We start from the raw sequence: 27,569 nt of genomic DNA, 5'->3' as shown, positions 1-27,569 counted from the left end.
CTGCCCTTGGTCTGCCACTCCTCTTCCCCCACTCTCTTTCTTTCTCTCTCTTTCCTCTCTCTCTCTCCCCCTCCCCCCCCTCTCTCTCTTTCTCTCTCTCTCTCTTTCTCCCCCCCCTCCTATCTGCTGCTCACCTGGCAACCTTCAAGTTGTTCTCCAACAATCTCAGGGGTAGGCAACCTCGTCTCTTTTATGACTCATGGACTTCAACTCCCAGAATTCCTGAGTCAGCCTAGCTGGGCTAGCTAGCTCTCTCCTGCCTTTCCTGCTTCCTGCTTCCTGCAGAGACGCAGCAAAGGGAGGAGCTCCGCCCAGTAAGCTTTTCAGCTCCTCGGAGAACACTGTGAGTGCACTCTCTTTTTTTATACATACACACACACACACACACAAAAAAAAACACACATACACAGAGAGAGAGAGAGAGAGAGAGAGAGAGAGAGAAGCAGGGAAGCGCAATTCCTCTCTCTGTCTCTGTCTCTCTCTGCAAAGGCAGAGGAGGCTGGGAGCCGCAGGGGAAGGCTCAAAGAGCCGCATGCGGCTCCGGAGCCGCAGGTTGCCGACCTGTGGGCTAGAGTAGCTGGTTGTCAGTTGTTGATGGAATGTTTCGGGTTTTTCTGGCTTCAGCAGTTTTGCCTTTTTTTTGCCTGAGTTTGGTTTTATTGTTTGTTTCTTTCTGTTCTATGGTTTTTATATTGTTTTTGTGTATTGTGAACTGTCTAGAGTGGTTTGGAGTCGAGCAACATCAAATCAATTACTGTATATGTGTAAACGTGGTGCTGTTTTTTTATGTGAATGGTATATTCTTCAACCTTTTAAAAACAAAAAACAAAATCCTGACTCTTGGTTCTCTATATAAGGATAAAATATTGTGGTTTTGTATTAACTATAAAGTAAATATTAAATGTAGTCTGGATAAATTTAGAATAGAGATTCTTGTCAAGCCCCAAAGAAGAAAAATAAAGGAAGAATTTAACACATGAGAAATAAATAAGTGCATATGTCAGCAATGGTAGCAGCGGCATAAAAGTACTGGCAGTACATTAAAAAGAGATATGTCATCATTTTAAATTATATTCCCCTGCATAATCCCTATACTTCTCACTTTTTTCCATAGAATGTTATTTCTAACAATGAATGTTTTTTCAGTGTTCAAAAGTGTCTACAGTGACCAAATAATATCCCTGCAACCTGCTATAGAGGTTGAAAAACACTTCAAAGTGATATTAAATAAGCCTACCATATGTTACTGATTTAAAGAAATTCCCCACATTTCTGAACATGATGGGTTTTTTTATTACGTGTATGTTTCCTACTGCTTAATGTACGGTTTATCATAAGGACTCATCACTAGCCATATGGCTTTTATTATTTATTATGTTCCACTTATTATTAAACAAATAGATGTGGCTTCCATTAATCCAAAAATATTCTGTGATAAAGTTCGTAGTACTTCCAGCTGGTACTGGACACATCACTACAAACACAAATGACATTTTTTTGCTGTGTTTGTTACTGAAATAATAATACTGAGATTCTTCTCTAAAGTTTAAGTGTGAGGGATTCTGGTTCATAGGTTCTAAGTCTTCTTATGTGGTCAATTAGATTTTTTCCCTATGATTAATACTGTGTGAGGCTCAGTGCCATAAAAACATGATTATTCCTATCTTTTGTGTCTCAATACACTTTCATTTAATGAGCATCTCACTACACTTTTGTTTATCCTGTATATTCTAAATAGATTTTTTCCTATCAGTGAGTAATGGTTCATTCAACCGTTACTAAATGCACAAATAAAACTTCAGTTCCTAATAATGGCTGCATATTATGTTTGAACTGAATAGTATATTTTTACACCTTAAAAATCCATTCAATTAGCATAATTTAGAAAGCATTTTACTCACAGAATCCACCAGTTAATTACAACCAGTAATAAGCAGTAATATAGCCTTAATAAAAATGTGAAAATAAACTGAACATAATTAACAAGCAACAGATGGAAAACTTTAAAAGCAGCATTCTTCTAGCCTTCCAGAAATACAGATTTCATTGCCCAGAATTCCTCAATTGCTATGGCTACAGCTTAGAATTCTAGGAGTTAAAATCATATATCTGAAAGTAACCTAGTTTAGATAAGATTGCAATAAAAGCTAAGCTTTTCATGACATAATTTATTTAGTCAAAAAAGAGATGAGTCACTCAAAATTTCCTAAGAATAAAGATGGTTTTTACTCACACTAGTCATTGAAATGTAAGATCTATAATTTAGTGCAATATGGTGAGCGGACCTTATCTCCACATACAACTCTAGTTTTAAAATATAGTTAATGTAGGATGTTGTATTCTTTGGCATAGTGGCAATTTAAAAAGCACGCTGTGTTCCATCAACCACAGACTTATTATCCGGCATTCAGCATAGAACAGCTACTGTGATGGGAGAATAGTTGAATAAATAAATTCTTCCCACCCCAAAAAGAAAAAGAAAGGAAATGGAAAACATCTCATTTTTTCACTATGGTAGCAAATTCCTAGCATTATTGTACTGCATTTTGCTCCATTTACCTAATTCTGCTGATCGACCATTGTTTAGAAACTACAGGTAGTCCTCACGCTCAACCACAATTGAGCCCAAAATTTCTGTTGCTAAGCGAGACGTTTCTTAAGTGAATTTTGCCCCATTTTATAACCTTCCTCGACAAAGAATTGAGGCCTTTGAACTATGGTGCTGGAGAAGATTCCTGCGAGTCCCTTGGACTGCAAGGCGTTCAAACCGGTCAGTCCTAGAAGAGATCAACCCCGGCTGCTCTTTAGAAGGCCAGATCCTGAAGTTGAAACTCAAGTACTTTGGCCACCTAATGAGAAGGAAGGACTCACTGGAGAAGAGCCTAATGTTGGGAAAGATTGAGGGCAATAGAAGAAGGGGACGACAGAGAATGAGGTGGCTGGATGGAGTCACTGAAGCAGTAGGGGTGAGCTTAAATGGACTCCAGAAGATGGTAGAGGACAGGAAGGCCTGGAGGAACATTGTCCATGGGGTCATGATGGGTCGGACACGACTTTGCAATTAACAACAACAACACAACCTTCCTTGCCATGGTTGTTAAGTGAATCACTGTGGTTGTCAAATTAGTAACACAGTTGTTAAGCAAATCTGACTTCCCTATTGACTCTGCTTGTCAGAGGCTTGCAAAAGATGATCCCATGGCCCTGGATGCTGCAACTGTCATAAATATGAGTCAGTTGCCAAGCGTCTAAATTTTGATCATGTGACCATAGAGATGCTGTAACAGTCAGAAGTGTGAAACATGGTCAAAAGTCACTTTTTTCCAGTGCCGCTGTAACAAACTGTTTTAAGACAAGGATTACTTTTGCACTTTGAAAGACAGGACAAGTCAGATGCCTCATATAACCCAATGGAGCAAAACAGGAGGGGAAAAAAAGTTGCTATTCATTTTTATTGCAAGTGAAATTTTCCATTTGCAAAACACCTAGTAGAAAGAAGAGGGCAATGAAGAGCGCCTGGCAATATCACTGTCTGATTGCTGGGAGACTCCAGCCATTCTATAAGCAATAAGATGGATCCAACATCGGATAATGCCATATTCTTCTGCCTTTGTTGGCTTATATTGGCTTGTAAGGAATTATCCTTTTCATCCGAACCTTGAGTCATGCTACTTCGTTAGAATTAAAACCATTCTGAGGTCAGGAATTTGTTTTGAATATTAAAACTGAATGACCCTCATTGTTATTTCATCCAACAATCATTTCCTGTTTATCTGAAGTGCTCTTCATAATTTAGACCAGGGGTAGGCAACCTTGGCTCTTTTATGACTCGTGGACTTCAACTCCCAGAATTCCTGAGCCAGCCAGCATGGCTGGCTCAGGAATTCTGGGAGTTGAAGTCCACGAGTCATAAAAGAACCAAGGTTGCCTACCCCTGATTTAGACCATAACTATAGTTTAAAACAAGAGATCCAGAAATACTACAAATCACCCACTGATTTATGATTAGATCAATTTTACTTTGGTTCCTTTCTAATATAAGTTATATTACAGTAAAATATAAAAGTAGTCAGCTGTAAATCTAAAATAGTAAATGTTTAGTCAGACTTATAGTACATCCGTATTTATAGTTGATATTAATAATGTGTGTTTTTGTTCCTAGATACAGTTAAAAGTTGTGTAGCAAAGTTGTCTTTCAGCTGTCCCCTGAAAGGTCACTACTGCCTGTACAGTAAATCCGGTTTTGCTCTCATCAGTCACCAGCCTCAACTTTGGATCCATATCATGTTTCTCTTTCAGCAGGTGTGTGCAATGTGAATATAAACATAATAATTGTTAAAGTGGATGTCAATTAAAACCAGTGTTAACTGTAATCCCTTGAGATATATTGATGTAAATTAATGTTGTTCTGAAGCTACTCACCTCCCACTCGGAAGGTTGAGAGTTCAATCCTAGGCAGCTGAAAGATGTTTTGTCTATCAGGATGCAGAGAAAATATCTGCTGTGAGCTCTGCATAGCCATCAGGAAGGGCATCCAGTCAGTAAACGCTCAGCTCCATTCAGTTGCTTTAACTCCATGCCTATAAAAGGGATTAAGGGTCTTTAAAAAAATTGTTTTCTTTGGGTCATTTTTAGATCTGGTTTGCACTGAACAGGGATGTAATATTGCCATTTATTATATTGATTTGTTTTTTTAAAAAAAACAGTTTTTATTAAAAGATTTTACATAGGTAATTAAAAATACATTCAAATAAAGTGAAAAAATATAGTGCGGTAAATGTGGAAACGAAAAAAGAAAAGAAAAACAGAGAAAAAAGAAAAAAAGAAGAAAATAAAAGAACAAAAAAATGTGAAGCAGGGTGGATGGATGGAGATAGATAGACAGACAGACAAACAGACATCTTCCAATTTTCCTTTTGGCAGTAATACATACAATACTGATCAGATCTATCCCTTCAAGATTTCATCGTATTTCCCTTCTTTTTATAACATTCTTTCTATTGTCAAAACCGTAAGTCACAAAGGATCAGGATTGTGATATTGAAATTAAGTGTTATATATTCATTTCATAGAGGAAAGGGAAATGGTCACCTACCAAGCAACACTGCAATAAATTCTTCAGATCATTTAACTAAGGTGATAGCAGAGCTTAATACTTCCTATTATTAATATAAAGTTGTTAAAAATCTGGATAGTTATGCTATTTTTTCTGAGAACTGGAAAACTTTCCTTTGCCTTAGAAAATAATAGGGCCAGATTAATTTAGGATCCTACTTCCTTGAAACATAGATAAATTGGAACTAATGGGTTCACAGACTTTGATCCACAATTCATATGCTCATCTATATCAACATATACTGTAGTTTGAGGAATGAGGTCTAGAAGACCTAATCAATGTTGAGTTCAATTAATTGGTGAAGCTAATTATGAATTCATGTTGATAATAATTTTATGAATTACTTATTATCGATCATTCCCTTTGTTACAATATAGGTGTGGATAAAATATATTTGTGATGCTAAAAGTAGATTCATATTATGGAACTACTGCCAAAAAAAAAGCAATAGAAAAAACAGTCCAGGATCTGGCTTCCCAAGTCCTCCAAGTCTTGCTGAAATATGTAATGAACAAGATGGCTATTGCCCCACTAAGTATGCTCCCATGACAGCCTCAATAACTTGGCTAGATGTCACACAAGACCACTAACCAGTTCCCATTCCATTGGTGCCCAAACCAGCACCTAGTCCTAGGCAAATGAATGCTCTGTAATACTAAGGGTAGGTATAGTGAGGCTGCTATCCCTATAACCATGCAGCATGATAACCCCATTGTCATAACCACTATCTGGAGAGAGATCTTTTTAATTAGTACTGCCATCTCATCCATCTTGTCCCTCCTTGGCCATTAAGTGATAATGCTGCTTACTGGTAGATCTTCAATCTTTGGTCAGTTATGGCCCTTGCCTCATACAACTTTCCTACCACCCCTCATAATGATGCTAAATAAAGTTGAATATTCTGCTCTTTAAAATAAGGATATACATACATACTGCAAATTGTGTTTCAGTTGAATTGAGGGTTCTGCCAATTACCAAACAACTTTTTGAATGAGGAAATGGAAACAAGTTATGAGTATCCTATGTAGCAGCCTTTTAATATGAACTTCTGGCAGAGAATAGCAGCTACAGGTTTTGATAGTAACTTCAGGTCCCATTCACAGTATGAGAGAGTCACTTTCCTTTGATGAATTCCAATATTGCTGAAAATGGTTTGATATTATAATCACACTGTTTAGGTCAATCTTATTGCCCCACTGCCCCTCTGCATTTTCAGTATACCCACAGTGTGTTCCAGATTTACTGGTGTGTTAGCCTGATTATTTTTTGGTCTCCATTGGTAATAATGTTTATGGTAGTAAATTAAACTTAATTAGATGTAAAGAGAATATTTATTTGCATTCAGCCACAAGGAGTTACTCTAATCCATAATGGTTCCCTTTTAATGAGCTTCCCCTTCTGCTGATGGAGCTAGCTAGAAATTCTGGGAACTGGAGAATGCTATAATAATTTTCATTTTTAAAAAGGTAATTCTCCTTCTCTCCTTAGTTCATGAGGAAGCCTCTGTACATGCATCAAATGATTCTTTGCTTTGATTACTGTTATGCTTTCTCTTGCTGATCATTCTATACAATCCTAGAGTCTGGGCAAACCAATTAAGTTTTATGATAGAAGTGTTCATTATATTCATTATACTATAATTACAGTAGTTACACACACATAAACATAGACCATTTTATTATGGACTGGCAATTAAGTTAAAATGCAGGTAATTTTCATATAGTTGAACTGTACGTGCTTACCTAGGAGTGGACATCTCTGAATACAATTAACTTTACCTAGTAACAAACATGTATCAGCTTATATTGTTGATTCATTTAATTTGAAAATACATAATTGGAAGCAAATCAAGAAAACTAAAATAAAATTGTTTTCTAATGTCAAGCATAATATTTCAGCTGGATACAAATGAATATTTTTTCTCTCTGAGACTGCTGTAATTTGAAAGAAGGGAGTCAGTCTCAAATTTTTCTCTTTGTTCATTTTAATAGTTTAAAATCTTTGTAAATACTGTCTATGGAGATTCTATGGAGATATTTGTAAATACTACTTAACCATAAGTTTGAGTTTGACAAAAATAGGAAAGAGAAGATTGTGTTGAATCAATTTGGTTGTGGCTCCGAGAATTAGATTTTAATTTATAGATGAGTCAATGTGTTCTGCTATGATAGATGTTTGGGTTGTGTTTTGCTGAAAAGCTGCTTATAGCATTGGTAAGATCTTTTATAAACACAGTCTATGCAATTGCATGACCACAATTACACTATGATTTGCATTATCTTGCACTAATGCTTAAAGATTGATTTGTCAGAATCATGAAAATCTTTAAATTCATTTAAAATCAAAAGTATGTTGAAATTTTTGTTTTAATGTAAGCCATTCATCCAAATATCTTTATGTTAATTAAGTTTATGTTAATAACTACATAAGCTCCCAAAGAAGCTATGCCGCCATTGAAGCAAAACGTTACCAACTTCATTTGAGAACAGCTGTCTGAATATTTTCTCCCACATTTGCTCCAAATATTGTCCTCAGTACTCTACACATAGATACTGTCATCAATATCTCCTATAGTTAAAAAAATATAGTTTAAAAATATCAGGCCCAAATCATTGTTTGTCCAGTAGTTATTGATTATGTGCCATCAAGTGGTTGTTGACTCTTAGTGACCATTTACTGTAGATAGATTTTCTCCATGATGATCTATCCCTAATCTGGCCTTTCAAATCTTAAAGAGGAGCACTCATCAATGCAGTAACTGACTCCATCCACCATGGCCATCCACTTTTTCTCTCCTTCCACTTTCCCAACATTAGACACCTTCCCAACTTCTCCTGACCTTAAGTCCAAACTTTTAGCCTAGTCATTTGTGCCTTGAGTGACAACTCTTGAGTTGATTTGTTTGATGATACCTTTGTTAGTTTTCTTGGATGGCCATGGTGTATAACAGAATAACAGAGTTGAAAGGGACCTTGGAGGTCTTCTCAGGTGTCCGCTCCAACATAAAAATTCAAAAACATAAATACATTTCCTGTCCTGCTTTTTCAAAGCCCAACTTTCACTTCTATAGAGCATCACAGGAAATTCCAGACCTTGCACAATTCTGATGTGCATGGTCACAACATTTTAATATCATTTTCAAGGCATTCATGACTACTCTACCTAATATTAATCTATGACATGTTTCTTAAGTTTGCCCAATAGGATCATATTTTTAGAACACTGATTTAATTATTAATTGCAAAAAATGTTTTTTGCTAATGTCCTATTTCATCCAGAGATGCAAAGGTATTTAACCTGATACAGTGTGCAAGATTCTTGCAAATGGAAAAATAATACCTGAAAAGTACTGGTTTTGTACTTGGTGGTTTTCTTGCACTTTGTTACCTAGTTCAGTAATGAAATATCTGCAAGAAAACCACCAAGCTCAGAGAGCACCAAGGACCCCACAGTTGTATCCTGAGCTACAAATATTCTCTTCAGTCAGTATTGTTTTTCTTTTTGTCTATTAGGGCTTGTTTCCAGAACCATTGTCCATGCAGAATAATTATTTGCAAGTTCTGAAGACCCTGTGGGAAAAAACTCAGCTTAAAGGAACACATAGTTTTGAAACTGCAATAGTGCAATCTACGTTTCCACATAAGAAGGTATTTCTTTTCTTATAAACCTTCAAGGGGTGGGTATATTTTGTCTTTATTTACTGAAAGAAAGACCAGGACCATATCTCTGAATGTGTATGGTGAAGGCAGTTAAATTCTCAAAGTTGGAATTTTGAAGTTGATGTTTATTGCTTGATATGTGAAGCTTTCAAACGAAAAATGATGGAAAATGGTTACAGAGGATTATCTCCATCCGATTCATCTTTGTTATATCTATGACAGTAGTGGTGAACCTGTGGCACCATGCCAGAGGCGGTACTTGGAGTCCTCTCTGTGGGCACATGTGCCATTGCCCAAACCTTGCCTCCCCGCGACCCCCTCACCAGCAGCCCCCATGGAGGAGAGTCGCTCCCAAGTGTGGCCCACGCAGAACAGTGCAGCCAAAGACATGGAAGCCAGGCAGCATAGACAAGATTCTGCCCTCCTGCCCCATCGTGCATAGTTGATGCTGCGGGGCACGGGCAGAGGACATGGCCACCATGGCACTGCTGGGCTGCCTGGGCGATCTACAGCGAGCCCTGGAGGTGGTGAGTGGCCCTGCGAGCAGGCAGGGTGGGGGCGGGGCAGAGGATGGAGCGGGGCGAGGCCAGTTTTTGGGCACTTGGTCTCTAAAAGGTTCTCCATCACTGATCTATGATAGTCATACATGGCTGCGTAAATTTATGAATAATTTATAATATTGTACCTCCTGGTTTGCTAGTAAGGTTTTGATTGCTCTGGCCTCCAGAGTTTTAAGCTTCTTGTGATATTCAACATCTTTTTAATCCCTTCTTTTTACATGCATTGTTTTAATTTATTGTATCTCATCTGTGTTCAACCAGTAAGAAAAATGAAGTCTTCTTCTAGTCAAGCTCAATTCCTGTTGTTATCCTGACAATAATCATACTGTTTCTTGGTTACAGTCTGGACTGCTTTTTGTTGCCTTTTATTCTATTGCGCAGTTTAGCCTACAGCCCTAAAAAAAATCCCTTGTGGTCACCTACCCAAATCCTAGCCAGGAACAATACTGCTTAGTAGTCCAGCCCACACAAGGACAGTCAATTTCTACCTGCTGAGATGGATTAGAAATTTCACTGTATTAATAAAATAAGCATATTTTGTCTCTGAAGATCAGGAATAAAAGAACAGTATCCTTTAATATTTTTCCATGATGCAGCCTTTCTTCACGTAGTTGCTATATGATAGCACTAAGTTATGTGATCATAGAATGTAGAATAACAAGGTTGGAAGGGATTATGGAGGTCTTCTTGAGCAGGAGACCCTACGCCAGTGTTTCTCAACCTTGACAATTTTAAGGCATGTGGACTTCAACTCCCAGAATTCCACAGCCAGCATTGCTGGCTGTGGAATTCTGGCAGTTGAAGTCCACATGCCTTAAAATTGTCAAGGTTGAGAAACACTCCCTACGCCATTCCAGACAAATGGCTGTCCAATCTCTTCTCCAGTGATGGAGCACTCACAGCTTCTGGAGGAAAGCCATTCCACTGATTAATTCTCACTGTCAGGAAATTTCTGCTTAATTCTAGGTTGGATCCGAAGCTAAAGCAAAGTGACCTAGACCTATAATTCTTCATATAGTCTGTTTAATGAAATTGGGGACCATCTTCCTTATTCAGCAGCCATCTGCCAGATACCTTCAGGAAATGCTAATTTCCTTCTCCCATTGTAGATTTTTGGCAATATACTGTCTGTTATTGTTATTCAGAAATATACTATGAAAATTCTACCAATCTGTCATAGGTAACATTCATTGTCTTTCATGACTAGAGGACAGCGGCAAAGCAATACACAGGAATTCAGTTCTGATCTTTGCAATGTTTCCATTTATGCCATCTGTTTGTAGAAATGTCTGAGTTTTCTCAGTAATCTTTTCCACATGCTGTTGATATATGAACGGAAAATGCAAATAAGCTTTTTTCTTATTTACAAAGAGAAAGGGGGAAACTCATTTCAAATAGCAGAGAAACTATCATAATGAATTGTTTAGTTCCCTTTTGCAAAGTCACATAGTTGTGGGTTATGGCAGGGACTCCAGAAGAGTAATTATTTGCGCAGGCTCTGTCGTGTCAACCTTTGCCCTTTGAAAAGATTACTGTTTCAAAGCAATTGCATTTTCAAAGATTGTAAATAATACTGTTTCAAAGTCAGCAAAGAATTTCTGGTCAAATCTATTAATCTTTAATTGGGTTCAATTGAATCTCCGGCATGGAATCTGTTTAAAACAAAAACATATTTGAGGTAAGCCTTGACTGACTACAATTTTCTTTTTTATAACAAGAAAAATATATTCGCAACCCTAACTTCAAATTGCATAATTGAAACCAAGCAATGAGAAATTCTTTCTCAATCCTTCAATGATGCCTTGCTTTAAAAAAAATCTAGAAAACTGTTAGACAAGAAAAATGCTACTTCAGTCACATAGAAAACCTCAAAAGATGACTCTTCAGCAAGGAATGTTATCATTTCCTGCTTTGATTACCAAAGATAACCCACAGCAAATCATCAAATAATTTTTAAAGGCTCCTTGGTTTTATTTATTTATCAGATTTGTTTGCCACTCATCTTGCAAAAGTACTAGAGAATTTCTGGAAGCCTGGCACTCTGATAAATTGGCCCTCAATAGACACATAGACGTAAATAATATTTACATATTGTGCAAAAGAGATTATTAACAAGCCAAAAAGGGAACAAAAAAACTAAAACACCTTCTCACTAGCAATCAACACCCAGATGAATACAGATTAACTCCAAGATTAACATCAGACCAACAATTAAATAAACAATACCCTGATCAAGGAATTGCCAAACAAGGCAACAGTAAGCAACCCAATAAAAGAGCCTCTAAAATCACCTCCCACCAACACTGATAGGGCAAGCCACTAAAATATAAACTAAGAGCAAACCCCATTTCTTACTAGCATGGATTATATTACCTAGTTTGGGTAATGAAACATCTGCAAGAAAACAATGAAGTTCAGAGAGCACAAAGGACCCCTCATTTCAACCCTGAGCTACAGATACTCTCCTTTACTGATAACTAAAAAAGATCTCACAAAGTTGGAACTGATTGAACTTTTTAGTCCCACCCAGTCTGTCATTACCACCGAAGCCACGCCCACCCAATGGGCCATGCCCACCCAATGGGCCATGCCCACCCAATGGGCCATGCCCACCTGGCACCCAAGGATACATAAGTGGGTTTTGTGTTGCAGTTTGGGCATTCGGTCTCTAAAAGATTCGCCATCACTGGTCTATATCATTCCTGTTCTCATATCCATCTGATTCACAGAATTTTCCAGATTCCCACACATAATCTTTGCCTATATATAATCTTGATTTTCTGCTACTTCTCTTATTTTCTTACTAAGAAAGAAAAAGGAATAGATGAGAGAATGATGGAATTGTCGCAAACTTTTTCGGTAGCATTAGGTGAGTTTGGTAGCATTAGGTGAGTTTCTAGAAGGAACGCTACAAACTCAGTCTAGAAACATTTTCATCAATTGTTTTCACTTGCACTCACTTCCAAGAAAGTAAGTTTCTGATTATGCCTTTAAACGTATTTATTCTAAAATTAAGGGATTCTATTTGGCATTTGTTGTTTGTACATACAACTATGATAACTATCCTACTGAGTCTCAGCGTGATGAAGGAAGAATTGCAATTTTACTTTCAGCTCTATGGCAACACATCTGGATTATATCCAACAAGATCCGTATCCATTCCCTTCAGATATGAATTCCACCAGCATGCTTGACTGCATGCATTGCAAGCATGAGGACAAGCATAGAACTACTTTGACATTTTCAATCTACATGTAACTATTAATGCTGCGAGTATGAAGTTATTCCATACCACATTATTTTTGCTTCCTTTCTAAAGCTGGAAAAATATTAGCCTCAATTGCTGATGTAAACACATTTTAACAGGCCATGTAGCCTCCTTTGGCAGCAGGCCAGTTTAACTGCCCTGCAACATAAATCTTTTGTACTCCACTGGTTTCAAGACCAGAATATCCCTTTGCGGTAAAAGATCTAGCTTAAACAATTTTCCCTGAGAAAATACTTCTAACACAAAAGTGAACATGAAGAGGTAAATTGATAAAGAGCAAGTTAAAGTTAAATAAATCTGATTTGGGGGGGTCTGTTTTAATTTACAGCTGGCCAATTTTAATATAATAAAGCATGTCAACTATACCACTCTGCTATATTTAATCAGAAAGAGCCAGATGTTTTATATCAGTCAAATAATTTTAAAATGCCTGGCATTCTAAGTATGGTTAAAAATTCTTCACTGGGGAATTAAAAAAAAGTTTTTTAAATATTTCTTTTTTCCCCTAGTTGATTGAAATAGCACTTTTAAACACTTGTCATAATTACTCAGGAGGTAGGGAATAGGAAAACCTTATCCTTCACTATCTGGCATAGTTTCCTCAACCTGAATAAATCTCAGTCTTTGCTGGGGACCATGAATATATTTGATTATACTCTTTTGTAGAAATTATTGTCAGGCATTTATATGTAGTCACTATTATATCCTAGAACAGTGTCTATCAACCTTGGCAACTTGAAGATATGTGGATTTCAACTCCCAAAATTTCATAGCAAGCATGTTGGCTGGGGAATTTTGGGAGTTGAAGGCCACACATCTTCAAGCTGCAAGATTGTGAATTACTATGCTAAGTGTCCACTTGCATATCTTCTGGGCAGGGACAGAAGAAAAATTGATCCCATCACAATTTTTAGATGAATCTACCATATAGATATGTGAAAAACACCCAGCATGTAGATGCTTAACCAAACATACCAACAGGATTTTGCAATATCTAGTAATAGATGTGGAATAGGACAACTTACCACAGCCAACTCACTCTGGTGAACTCGCTGCAACCAACTTATTTGGGGTCAACTCGCTGCTGCACAGTTCAGTGTGGGATAACTCAAGAAAGGGACAAGTGAATTGCAGCAGGCTTTGTCTTGCTTTAGGTTTGAATCTTCTCCAGTTAGAAGTCTTCAAGGTTGGGGTGAACCAAAGCATAGAGTCCCAGTATCCCATCAGCCAAGATGTGTTCTCCATCGGCCAAGCCAAGCGTGGCACGCCCAGGTAGTCTCTGTACAGATCCAGGTTGAGGGCATGGTACATCTGCAAGAGGTGGCCCGCCACCACTTCTTCCTGGCATGCAAGGGTCAGCTTCTCTGCTGACACTCAGGTACCGATCCTCCACCTCCGGCCTCACCAAATGCAAAGGGCTGGAAAGGGAAGTGGTGGGTTAAGTTTAGTTAAGGTTTGCTTGCATGGAAAGGAAAAGGGAAGATTTGGAGCTGAGACTGAGAGAGGGGAAAAGGGAAGCATTGATGAGAGAAAAAGCAGATGCACTGGGGGAGATGAAAAAAGAAACAAGCTCAACCAAATGGGCTGATCCGGTGAATCCCCAAGGAATCCTTCATTGACCCGCCGGGAAAATGCCTCTGGACTGATTAGGAGTTCTTTCTGGCTGAGGAAATAGTGTCAGAGAAATGTGAGACCCCTTTTAAAATAAAGCCGCTGAAGAACCTTGAACCTACCACTTCCCCTTCCAGCTCTGCGCATTTGGTGACTCTGGAGGCACAGGGCCAGTATCTAAATGTCAGCAGAGCAACTAGCCCTCACAGTGGGTACACCAGGAAGAAACAGCTGTGGCAATAGGCCTACTCTCACAGATGCATCACACCCTCAGCCTGGAACAGTGTAAGAACTATCTGAGTGTGTTGCACTTGCTCCACAGCCAACAGAGCACATTCCTTGGCTGATGGGCCACTGGGACTCTCTGGCCTGTCTTCAACTTCAAATTGTCCCATGGCAGGTTGTTCCATGGTGAGTTGACAGTGGTGAGTTGGCCGTGGGAATCAGCCATGGTGTGTTGTCCTTTAACATAATAGATGATGATAGAAAAAATAGCTTACAAAAGTTATAGACACTGGGAAAATTGCCTAGAAAAATAGGTATAGTCTGAGCTTTTTTGTCATAGAATGCCCAGAACGGAGTTCCGGCACCTTTTTGGATGGAACCTTGTAGGGTAGACAAGGCGGGTTGTATGACATGTGTGAGTTCCGGCACCTTTTTTTTTTTTAACAAAAAAAGCACTGGGTATATTTATAGGAAGATCACATAAATATGTGAATAAATATGGATAACTTTTCTATCAAATATCAGAATTTAACATTCAGTTGTAAGATGAGCTATGAAATGCAAACTAAATTGGCAGAACCATCCAGGTTGAACTCCTTGAGTAGGATGTTGGACTAGAAGACAAGATCCCTTCCAGCTCTGCTATTCTGTTATTTCTGAGCCACTGAGAGAAATAATCTGTTATCGTCATAAAAAAAGTGTGAGCTTTCTGCAATCCGTGTTAATGCTTTCCTAAGTTCCACTGAATTTAATGGGATTTCCTTCTAAATGCATATTTAGCATTGTCCATATAATTATGTTTTATTAATATTTTAATATTAAACCATTAATACTAATTGTTAAAATTGTTGCTAAAACCCAGTGTGTTTACCTTCCATTGGTATAATTTCATATTTTTCCCATAAGCAAATTTGTATAAATTATTTCAATGATTTAAGTGTGTAATTATTATGACCAAATCCATGTATATCAATCAAATCAGTCTGTATGTCTGTTTTCAAATAAATTTTCATAGAGGGCTGTGTTCTAATTTTCAGTTATGTACATGTCACAGAAAATATTTTTATAGTGTAATGCAAATTTGCTAGTGCATAAATTTTTCCAGATGTATTTATATCCTTGCAGATTTCTGGTCAATTGCTTCATGGATATTTTCAAAGGACAGCAGCTATGTTGCTTTTAAAACAAACGTTGCAACATTTTCTCAATTCATTGCAAAATAATTTGTATTGGCTTATAGTGTCACTTGTCACGTCATTCCTGTACTTTTGGAGATCCATAAAAGATAACAAACAATCATCTTTTATTTACTGTGAGAAGTAGGGCAGCTACTTTTATCATTCACAATTATCATCCAGCAGGGGGAAAAAAATTCAGTAGAACAATTCCACAGTTCATTATAAGACATTTTAAAAATACATGCAAAACAAAAAATCCTCTGTGAACAAGAAAATAGGAGATTTCTACAAAAATAGAATGATGTCTTCATTAGAAAACAGGGCTGGACACCTATTTTGCTTCCAGGATCTGTAGATGTTGTCAAATGAAGGACGATATCTATATGCACAAGCAAACATGTGATGAGGAAGGGTGAAATCTTCTTCATAGAATCATGGAAAAGAGGGCTAATTAAAGTTGAAATTATGCAGAGTTTCAAGGCTTTTTCTGCTTGGAAGAGGACAGAACCTTCTTCATGCAAATAGAGAAAGAATTGTAGATCCATGCAGTGGATACAAAGCAACATAAATGATCTGGGACCCGGATTTCTGGTTAGAATAGTTGAAAGTCATTCTTTCTTTACAGTTCCTATTGCTGTTATGAAGACTGAAACAGTAGCCTTTACTCCAACAAGATAATGGTTGGACCATAAAGAAAAAAAAATGGATGGATGTACCGAGCCTTATTTCTAGTGTTGATTGCCACAATCTACTCCCTGAACTGTGATCACTCTAGTAGGGTATTACCATTAAAAACCATTTAAATCCAGTTCCAACATGATGACAAGAACATGATTTTTCATCTCCATTTTTAAAAACGTCTACAACAGTTCTCAACCATTTGCAGATGGTTTATGTTTTATCTTTAATTAGAAATGAATTAGAAAGCAGTTAATATGTATAAAAGCTACAGTACAGACACAGTATTCAGAGATGATGTCATAATATTCTTCAGTTTCTTAATCTATTAATGCAACAAATTTGTCTGGTCTAGGCTTTTGTGAGAATTTGTCTGTAATTAATATCTTAGACCAGTGGTGGCGAACCTATGGCACGTGTGCCAGAGGTGGCACTCAGAACCCTCTCTGTGGGCACGCGCGCCATGCCCCGGAGATGGCAACCGTCCCTCTTCAACTAGCTGCCTGCTAATTCGCCGAGGTCCCACATGGCTGGATGCATCCCAGCACCCATGTGCTCGCTGGCCTGTGTGCAGGGGCCGATGGTGTCAGGCAGCAGCTGCCCTGGCCCCTGACTCACCTTGCCCTGTGACAATGGCACCCCCGTCCTGCCTTGCCTCACTCCGCAGGACGAGCCTCCTGCCCACCGCCCCACCTGCCAGAGACCCCCTGGATCTCCCCCAACTCTGCCTGGCCCCCACAGGTGTCCCTCCCCATGAGCAACATTGAGGTGATCACGCCCACCTTGGCCACACCCACCCAATCTGGTATGACCACCACAGCCACGCCCATCCAGTGGGCCACGCCCACCTGGCATCTGGTGATAAGTGGATTTTGGGTTGCAGTTTGGGCACTCAGTCTCTAAAAGGTTCGCCATCACTGTCTTAGACTAATGCACAAGAAGAATCTCTCTAAGAAAGGTTTGCTGGAAGAAGGCTGCTTGTTTTCTTTTCATTATTACTTACTTTGGCTAAACTGAGTACCTTATGCCATAATCACTTAAAAATAAGTGCTCTGATTTCATGTCACTTTGAATATGTGACGAATCTAAAACAGGGATACAAATCCTTAATCCTTACTAACACAGCTTGCCATCATTTTGCCTATCCCTCTGTAGCTTCGTGATGGTTTCAGTATCACATTGGTTAGCAAAGAGAGATAACTCTTTGCCAAGTTTTTTTTAAGTATGGAAGCCTTTGGGCAGTGTTGGGCTTCAGGGTTTAGTGATTGTGTTCTAGACAGATTTCCTGATGTTTTGCCAGCAACTGTGTCTGCATCTTCAGGGGTAAAATAGGATGCCAGCCACAGCTGCAAGCAAATATCAGAAAAGCTGTTATCTAGACCACAGTCACTAAATCTTGAAGCCCAGCTGTGCCCAACAGATACTAGCTATCAAAGACTACACCATGGAGATATTGTTTGCTACTTAGGAGCAAAGGGAAGCAATGATATCTTTTCATTTTCCTACCACTATTAAGATTGCATGGTTACATGTTCATGCCACATCCACTAAATATGCATAGAACATGGGAAACAAATAGGAAGTCATAACTCAAGAGAAGATATGTGGGAATAGAGTACGATGGCCCCAGGGAAGCAACTAAGGAAAGCCATTATGCTGTCACAATGAATTTCCACCCTTTTGCACCCAGGTTGTAATCACACAAATACAAAAAGGGCAGAACTTGCACATCAAAGGCTTGATGCTGCTTCTATCCTTTTGATGAAAGCCTTCAATTTTGCAGATGTCTCTGATCACAGAACTTCCTACCTTACCTACACATTCACAGAATAAGAATAGAATAGAATAGAATAGAATAGAATAGAATAGAATAGAATAGAATGGAATGGAATGGAATGGAATGGAATGGAATGGAATGGAAGGGACCTTGGAGGTCTTCTACTCCAACCCCCCCACTCAAGCAGGAAATCCTATACCATTTCATACAAGTGGCTGTCCAGTCTTTTCTTAAAAACCTCCAGTGATGAAGCACCTACAGCTTCTGAAGGCAAGCTCTTCTACTGGTTAATTGTTCTCACTGTTAGGAAGTTTTTCCTTAATTCCAGGTTGCTTCTGTCCTTGATTAGTTTCCCTCCATTGTTTCTTGTCTCATCCTCTGGTGTTTTGGAATACTGGATGATATTTCCTTTACTCCCTGTCATGCATGTACACTCCTCTGAAATAGTAATATCACTTGCCAATAAGTCCATTATGAAAATGCAACAGAAAGGGTAAATTATAAAAAAAGATCACAAAACCCAGAGAATGCCTCGTTGGACACAAACCTCCCTAGAGTGTTAACTCATGGGGAGGACCTTGCTTCCATACAAATGGGTACATACGTACAACCTGAAAAATTGCAAATAGAGTCTGCGACAAAAAGACTCTTACCTGAAACAGCAGAAAATACCTGCCAAAATTCTGAGCTACTGGTAGTTCAAAGATTATTTTATATCTCAATATAAAAGTTTATTATTGTATATTTAATTCTTTAGTTAAAACTAAAGATGTTTGCAAAACATCATCCAGAAGAGTTTTACCATCATATAATGATGAAGGGAAGAATCCAGTGCTTATAAATGTTTAGTTCACATTCCAATGCTTATAAAGGGATTTAACTTTATTGCTTTACTTTGCAGGCAATCAATTGCATGATAGTCAAATCCATTCTTACTTTCCTTATATTCCTTTTTTAACTTGCTTAGGATCTGGACCACATACAGTTACATCTGAAAGAAGTGAGGTTCTTTGATTTATTCAGTTACAATGAAGAAGCGAGGGCTTGGCAATGTTTCATGTGTAACAATCCTGAAAAGGCAACAGGTAAAAGACTTTTCTTCAGAAGAACTGAATGATACAAATAATACAGATTCAGAATCTAATAAATGGTGTTCTGCATAAAATATCTGAATTATGCAATCATGTTATTAACTGTGAAAGCCTGCTTGGCATAGAAGTTAAGGTTTACCTTTGCCTTGCTTGGAAAATTTGGCTGTAACTTTACCTAAAAAAGATTAGATCATTATCATCATCATCAGAAAAAAAAAGAAGAGGAGCAAATTAAGGTAAAAACGACATTTAAAATCAAATGTTTTTGGACAGTCTCTTAATATTCTGCCAGATCACTTTTGAGGTTGTACTTTTATCTGTGATTTCCATAGTGAAATGTAGCCATTCCCATAGGGCAGAATTCAATTTGTTGATGAGTTTTGTTATTTTAAAGCTCAAGAAATCGTATGTTATTTAGTTGAGTAAATGAAACATATAAATTAGGATGTTTCAGCACTGCTGATTGAATATAATTAGAGATGGTTGGTTATTTGGGATTCTATCCAATTCACTTGGGTATGTCTAGTTTAATGAAGAGAAGGATGAGAGGGGACATGATAGCAATGTTCCAATATCTCAGGGGTTGCTACAAAGAAGAGGGAGTCAAGCTATTCTCCAAAGCACCTGAAGGCAGGACAAGAAGCAACGGATGGAAACTAATCAAAGAGAGAAGCAACCTAGAACTAAGGAGAAACTTCCTGACAGTTAGAACAATTAACCAGTGGAACAACCTGCCTCCAGAAGCGATGAATGCTCCAACACTGGAAGTCTTTAAGAAGAGACTGGACAGCCATTTGTCTGAAATGGTATAGGTTTCCTGCCTGAGCAGGGAGTTGGACTAGATGACCTCCAAGGTCCCTTCCAACTATTATTATTATTATTATTATTATTATATTATAATTATTATTAGTTCTCTTCACTTTTCTTAATGACAGAAGAGCTTCTATAAGCAGAATCAGAGAGGGCAGCTGTCTTTCGTATCCTCCCATAGCCTTTTCAACACATTCAAAACCACCTTCAGAAGATTTCTTAAGAATAGATTAGAATGGAGAATATTATTACAATAAATAGAGAGAAGTTCAGTATAACAGAATTGTGTATTGAATATTAACATAAGATTTCAGGATTGAAATAGTGTGAGATATATTGGCCACATCCAAACATCAAATCTAAAATTTGAGATTCCATATTTGACAAATTTAATGGCTGAGGCAATTCCACCATGCTGGAGAAAATTCAATAAATGCCCATGATACTGCCCTTTAAATAAAAAGGTAAGATGTATTTATTTTAACATTCTTCATGCTGTTATTTTACTTTTTAAACATTGATAGTTGCTTTGGCATATTGTTTATATAAACTTAATAAGATTTTGCAGAGCAAAGCAGGAATAATTCTTTTTGTTCTGTAGCTTTTTTGGTGGATAATGGGCTCTATTTCCTTGTCAATTTCTTTTTCTTCTGAATAGACCTCAGCAAAATGGAATTGTACTAATTATTCTTTGGGGCCAATATGTTTGTACTGGAAACATTTCACTGTTATGGGGAGATAGAGTTATGAGAAGTAAAACAGATGCCAGTTAAAATGATTTGCCATCTGAAGATGTGAAACCATTGAAATTATTCAGCAGGATAGAAAGAACTGGCAGTCAAGGAGTTTGGACAACTTTATAATGCTGACTGTTGACTATTATGCAGAGATGAAAACTTTTTTAAAAATCCATTAACATCATGCAGCTTTTTATTGTATTTCAACTGGCTCATTCTTGCTTCAGAATTAATTCTATGACATTTTCAAAGGGAAATGTATTCATTTTCCTCAGTAGCACATCTGTTCGAGGATAAGATCTAGACTGAATTATTATTTGGTTAAAATGTGTTTTTTGCAATGGCTAAGCAAAGTAAATTAAAACTGAAATCATAACCACAGCAACCAGAAGAATATGTTATTGATATTAATAAGATGTATTTAAAGTAAAAGTAGTGATGTTATTTTATTCTGGAACTTCCTTATATAATACAAGTTCAGTAATTTTAATATTATGATATATCTTGATCCTAATACCCTTTCTCCAAGATGTATACTAAAAGCTCTTCAGAGTTTGCACAATCAACTTCCCTTTCAGTCTGTTTCTTTCTATTTCTCTTCCCTCAGCCCCACAATTCTACATGGTATATCCCAATTCTAAATTTATGTATCTTCCAGATTTTGTTTTTATTCCTTTATATTTTATTCTGCTGCTGTTATTTTACCCAGAGTAGAAGTAATAGCTAGAAATACATATAGAGAGCAGTGGAAGGCTTGTATTTATTAGTCCTACATGCTTAATTAAGTTCTGCCTCATTGATCAGTGAAATGCTTGTTGACATAACTGTCTGCAATATTCATAGCAATACCAATTTTATTTATGTTCCTTTATGCTTCTCTGCATTACAAATGTAGGTTTCCATTCAATTGCACCGGCATTTTTGAAATGTTCTATAGCTCATTGCTTTTGCCAGCCCATGGAAGCAATTTCTTATGCTTTGTACATGCTCATAGGAAATATTAACTATAAGGGCTTTGGTGCTATCTAATCTTTTCTTGTCGACATTTCATAACCAATAGCATCAACAGTGCTAGAAGGGAGTGTGTTTGGAATCAAGGAACTTCCAAAAATACATCCACCAACAGTGACAGGGCAAGCCACTAGTTTATAAAAATAAAAGCAAATCCCACTCCCTTTTAGCACTGATGACGTTATCTAGTTTGGTAACGAAACATCTGCAAAAAACCCATCAAAATCAGAGAGCACCAAAGACCCCACAGTTTAATCCTGAGCTACAAATGTTCTCTTCTGTTGGTAACTGATCAGCTGTTTATCCGTCACTGTGGTTCTTCAAATGTAATCAAAAAATAATCCATGTGCAGGTAATTATTCTTGGGATATTTTGGTTTCATGAATGCATGCCCATAAAAAAGTGCTTCCCCCTGTCTTTCCCAACACTATTCAGACCTAGATAGTCTGACGGTGATTGTGAAGGTACAGGAATGCCCACGTGGAGGCAAGCACAAATGAATGGAGAAGGATGGTCACTGATAAGCAACATATTCTTTTTTCTGCAGTTTAAATATCTTAATATATTGATTGTATATAAAAGTCTGAATATTGTCTTTGCAGATCAGGATTCTCAATATCTTACTAGAATGTCAACATCATGAATTTCCTAAAGGGCATGTGTTGGCTGCTTTTGATAGTCCTTAGGAACAAAGTTCAGCTTAAAAGGCATTTAAGAGATCTGAATGTATAGTTTTATCAATTCCTGATTCTCTCTGTTATTTAAAAGTAACCAAAGAGAGATAGAGAGAGCACCAAACACTCTAATGTAGAACATACTGAATCAAATGTTTGACATAAAAAAACAGACCATATCAGGGGCTTTCTTTGCTCATTTCCTGCTGTCATAGCCAAAAATAAAATAGATTAATTTTCTAAACAGTCATCGGCCATATAGAGAGCATATTATTTTTCAGACCACTACAATCCTCACTCTTAAAATATATTTTAGAGACCATGTATATTTGTCAGCGTGGCTCTTTCTTTATATGTTGTACTATAGCTCCCATTATTCTTAGCCAGGACATCTGGAAGGGCCTGATAGGACTTTGATCTTCAGCTAATAGTTTATTATTCAACTTACACCACCAGCATATCTTTTATTTGTTTATATGATATAGCTCATTCTCATGAGTACAAAAATGCTGTATAATATCTGTTTAAAAATAGCTTATCTATTTAGTTATGTATCTTTTGCTATGGACATTAGAGTGGGGATGGGAAGGGGAGAATGTGAGATTCCATTTTTGGTGACAGTTTCTTTTGATATCTATTTAAAGAAAACTTTTTTAAAACACACACACACACACACACACACACCATTAGAATCTGACATCCTATTTCATCAGTTTAATTGTGAGATACCCTGAAAACAAAATTTGGACATACACAAATGCCATTTACATATACAATTCCATTCATACCATATAGACTCATTCACACCATACTTACTCATTTATGCACTATATGCACATTCCATTCATATTCTTTTCACATCCTTCTCCTCAAACAGAAAAACAGATTTCCTATTGTTTATAAGAATTAACCAAATGATGATCGCTGTGTCTTCTCTGATTTTCCTCCCATTCCTACGTTTTCCCTCATCCCTATAACTACTTAAAGAATTAATTAGGGCTTTCTAATGAACACTGGGAAAAGACTCTATGGTTGATCATGGAATACTCTTAGAGAGCATGCTAATGTAATTTCTGTCTGAAGCTTGCAACAATTTACATTTCAGCATTTTCTTTACTTACACATATAATATAGTGGTATTAATGAAGGAGAATATTTGTAGCTCAGGGTTGAAATGAGGGGTCCTTGGTATTATCTGAGCTTTGTTGTTTTCTTGCAGACGTTTCATTACCCAAACTAGGTAACGTCATCAGTGTTAGACTAGCAATGATGATGTTGCCTAATTTGGGTAATGAAACATCTACAAGAAAGCAACCAAGCTCAGGGACCACCAAGGACCCCTCAATATATAATGGCTTAGTAAACATACTGTAAATAGGTAAAAAAAATAGTGACCTAAATTAATTATATACTTCAATCCAAACTTGGATTAGGGGGCAACAGGAAAGACCTCTAAAAAAGTCTAAGCAGATTTTGACCAAGAAGGGAATCCACCAGAAACATCAAGGTCATGCATTAGATTGAGAAGTGAAACAGATCCTGGATGAAGGTCATGGCAAAGTGCTTCCATATTTTTGTTAAGAACCCTGCATGGATATGTTTGGATACTAAGCAAGAGCTAAGACTTATTCAAAGAAAAATTTACTATTTTTTTTACTATAAAATATGGTTTTCAGGACTACAAGAAGCTTTGAACAGTAGGCTGCCCAACCATGATTTATAATATTTTAAACAGCAACTTTTTAATCCAGTACTTTTCCTTAAATCCCTTCCCGGGTAATCTTATCATTAGAAGAGAATATACTGTATGTAGCTCAGTGTTGAACTGTAGAATCTTTAGTGCTCTCTAAGTTAGTCAGGTAAGGAAACATCAGCAAACAAATCACCATGCTCAGAGAGCACCAAGGATTCCACAATCTCATCGTGCAAAATGCTTTAATTTGCAGTAAGTTCAAATCAAGCACATGCTATGATGTGACAACATTGATTAATTTCAAGAAGCAAAGGAAAGTTGGACGGAGTGAGTGTTTGGATGGAAGACCATACAGAAATGTTATGGCTATAACTTGCTCTGGGGAATACTACTAATAAAAAAACACACCAGAAGGCAACAAAAGGAAGCTCTTTTTATATTGTTGCCAAGAAAACTACATGGACATAGCTACAGTACAAGAGCCAGGATGAACTTAAAGGAGATTTTATCTTTATCTTACTATTAGGCCTGAAGAAAGGAATGATGGGTCCAAGAGAGCAGAGTCAACAATTGCTATAATAACTGCAGAACGTATTTGCAAGGATAATGGATTTCTTTTCTATCTTTCATCCATTTGTTGTGTAGACAGCAATGCATGAGTCATGATAGAGTTTCCTGCAAGTCTATTTTCTGAAATAGCCTTATGGTTATATCTGTCATGGGATCAAAGCACAGGCAGCCAAGAACTGATATTGCTTTCATTAATGCTAGTTCCGCCTTCCAATAAATCCACTGATGCTATTCTATCTAATTTACAAAAGTTTAAAGGGAAAGAATTGGTTCAGTGAAATTGTGAAGCTGGAGGCTTTATGGGAATGGTGTCAAGAATTACAGAGTTGGTTAAAAAATGTTTCAGGACATTCTGTTTCCTTGATCATTTCTTTAGGCACCTTTTGAGATGCTGGGCTCCTTGCTCAATGTCTCCTGCATTTTGGAGAAGATAGAAAAGGTATTTTAAGATGGTCAGAAAGATATTCCCCATTCTCTATAATTTTCTTCCTGTACAAATTAGGGCTATCAGATCTCAACTACAAAAGTCCAGATAGCCACTAAATGAAGAAAAGAATTAAAATTGTCAACAACTCTGATCATCTGGACTTTGTTTTAGTAGGTCTGATAACAATGGTTCTTGCAGCTCATCATATCTGGGAATCAGTCCTATAGGAGAATCTCACTTCTACTCTACCCCTTTAAAAGTATAAATACTTTGAAAAAGTTCTGAATGTTTCAATATCTCCGGCAATTTGTGTCATATTTTTTTAAACACTAGCTTGGAAAACAATAGTCCTGTTATACACATTTATGTTTATTATTATTAAATAATTCTTATTATTTAATTATTATTAAATAATTCTTAGGCTGGACTAGAGTAACCACTAAAACTAGAAGATAATGCATTATCTTCTCTCTATTGTTTTAGATCTGTGTTTGGGGAGAGCAAGTCAACTTTAGGCTAAATTTATACCCATTTGTATGTATGTGGTTAAATCCAATTTTGTTGACCTTTAAGGCAGATTTCTCCACGATTGCTGAGAGTTTAAAAGACACCATTATATTATTGTGGAGACTTTAGGTTGGTGTGACTGATCAGGACACCTTCTAAGATTACAGATGTAATTTATGAAAGCTTTTTATAATTTTAAAAATCCTTGCAAATAGAAATGTTGAAGAGCTGGAAATTTCTTTCCTCGTATGCTTGTTTCAGTTTGTGTAGATTTTAGTTGAAGATCATTTAAAATTTCTCAAATGTGCATTCATTTGCAGTCTGAAATAATATAGTACATTCTACTATGTCAGTTTTTCCTCACAAGATTCTTAATTTTCTGTGCTTTATATATCCAAATATATATATCCAAATCTTGATGAATGAAGGACCTTTGGCAAGGGTGTGGTACATGAAAAGTCACTATATTTATTTCATTTTTTGTTGACATTTCTGATATTACACAAGGATTCCCCCAAAAGTAATATATGAGGGGAAATGTTTACTCTCAAGTTAGACAAATATTTAAACATTTACTCTCTTTATCCTTTCCACATAAACATGAGTTTAGGGAACATTTATATATATATAGTCAGTTTGTGTTCATACAGAAAAGGCACCAAGCACTTTGAAAACCAATTGAAGTGATGATAGAGCAAAAGTAAATCTGGACCTCTTGGGGACTTGTTGTAGAGCAGGGGTCCTCAACCTTGGCAACTTTAAGACTTGTGGATCAACTCCCAGAATTCTGGGAATTGAAGTCCACAAGTCTTAAAGTTGCCAAGGTTGAGGACCCCTGTTGTAGAGTATCAAGAGTTTCTGATTTCAAACTGTTTAATAATAATGAGGCATGACCTTAATTTGTAATTGGATTTAACATTTTCAATACAGATAGTCCTCAACTTACAACCACAATTTTGAGCCCAAAATTTAATGTTGCTAAGTGAGACATTTGTTAAGTGAGTTTTGACCCATTTTATGACCTTTCTTGCCATGATTGTGAAGTGAATTACTGCAGTTGTTAAGTTAGTAACGTGGTTGTTAAGTGAATCTGGCTTCCTCACTGATTTTGCTTGTCATAAGGTTGCAAAAGGTGATCCTGGGACACTGCAACCGTCATAAATATGAGTCAGTTGCCAAGCATCTGAATTTTGATCACATGACCACGGGGATGCCGCAATCGTTGTAAGTGTGAAAATGGTCATGTCACCTTTTTAGTGCCGTTGAAATTTCAAACGGTTACCAAATGAACTGGATTACTTGTACATTTTCCTAAATAACGGCTGCTAAAAATGAGAATTCCAGTTCATAAGTGTGGTTAATTCTTCCTTTCTGCTCAAGGATATCCAAGAAGAGAAAGGAATTTTTAAAAGATCAACATGGCAGCTGTGACTGAAGAGTTGATGCCCCACTCCTTTCTTATGGGCATCTTGGAAATGGAACATCAATTGCACAATTACTATCACATATTGACTTTTTTGATCACATGCAGCTTGTGGACACCCCTGTTTAAGTTTAAGTTTCAATTAAAATATCCTCCAAATTGTAACTGGCCTAGAAGGAAATCTTCCACTGGTATGAAATAAATATAACCAGAAATTATTCCAGGGTTGGCAACACAATAAGTATAGGCATTACATTGGTTACAGCACTGGTAGATGGAATCTCCAAAATTAAATTTTAAAAAACGAACAAATTGGCCAAATTTTATGACAGAGCATGCCCAAGTCATCTCCAAGATCAGATGTTGGCACTTGTAAAGACTGCTGCTCCAGAATCTACATTAACTGAAGACTCCTTCTTGCTTGAGCAAACAATGGGTAGGAAGCCTGGCTGTTCTTGATCCAGCTAAGTCGTGCTGCACCTGGATGGAGGCCATCAGAACATCAATGTACTCTAAACTAGATCAGGAAGTTGAAAAACATCCCAAAGCAAGCA

At 37.1% G+C, this 27,569-nt stretch overlaps 1 protein-coding gene across 13 annotated transcripts in view; it reads left to right on the top strand.

Moving 5' to 3' along the window:
- VEPH1 (ventricular zone expressed PH domain containing 1) overlaps nucleotides 1-27,569 on the top strand; it is a 122,979-nt gene that overhangs the window by 87,943 nt on the left and 7,467 nt on the right. For 12 of the 13 annotated variants that reach the window (XM_039330635.1, XM_039330641.1, XM_039330639.1 and 9 more), the window contains 3 exons: nucleotides 4,163-4,302; nucleotides 8,629-8,763; nucleotides 19,040-19,157. In XM_039330635.1, coding sequence (XP_039186569.1) covers nucleotides 4,163-4,302; nucleotides 8,629-8,763; nucleotides 19,040-19,157 — 393 coding nt within the window. Of the gene's footprint in view, nucleotides 1-4,162; nucleotides 4,303-8,628; nucleotides 8,764-19,039; nucleotides 19,158-27,569 lie in introns of those variants that run through there. The other variant, XM_039330649.1, reaches the window with a different exon arrangement.

Source organism: Crotalus tigris, unplaced genomic scaffold, assembly GCF_016545835.1.
Source record: "Crotalus tigris isolate CLP2741 ecotype Arizona unplaced genomic scaffold, ASM1654583v1 scf7180000024430.1745191, whole genome shotgun sequence".
NCBI lineage: Eukaryota > Metazoa > Chordata > Lepidosauria > Squamata > Viperidae > Crotalus > Crotalus tigris.
This window is presented reverse-complemented; position numbering and strand designations above follow the sequence as displayed.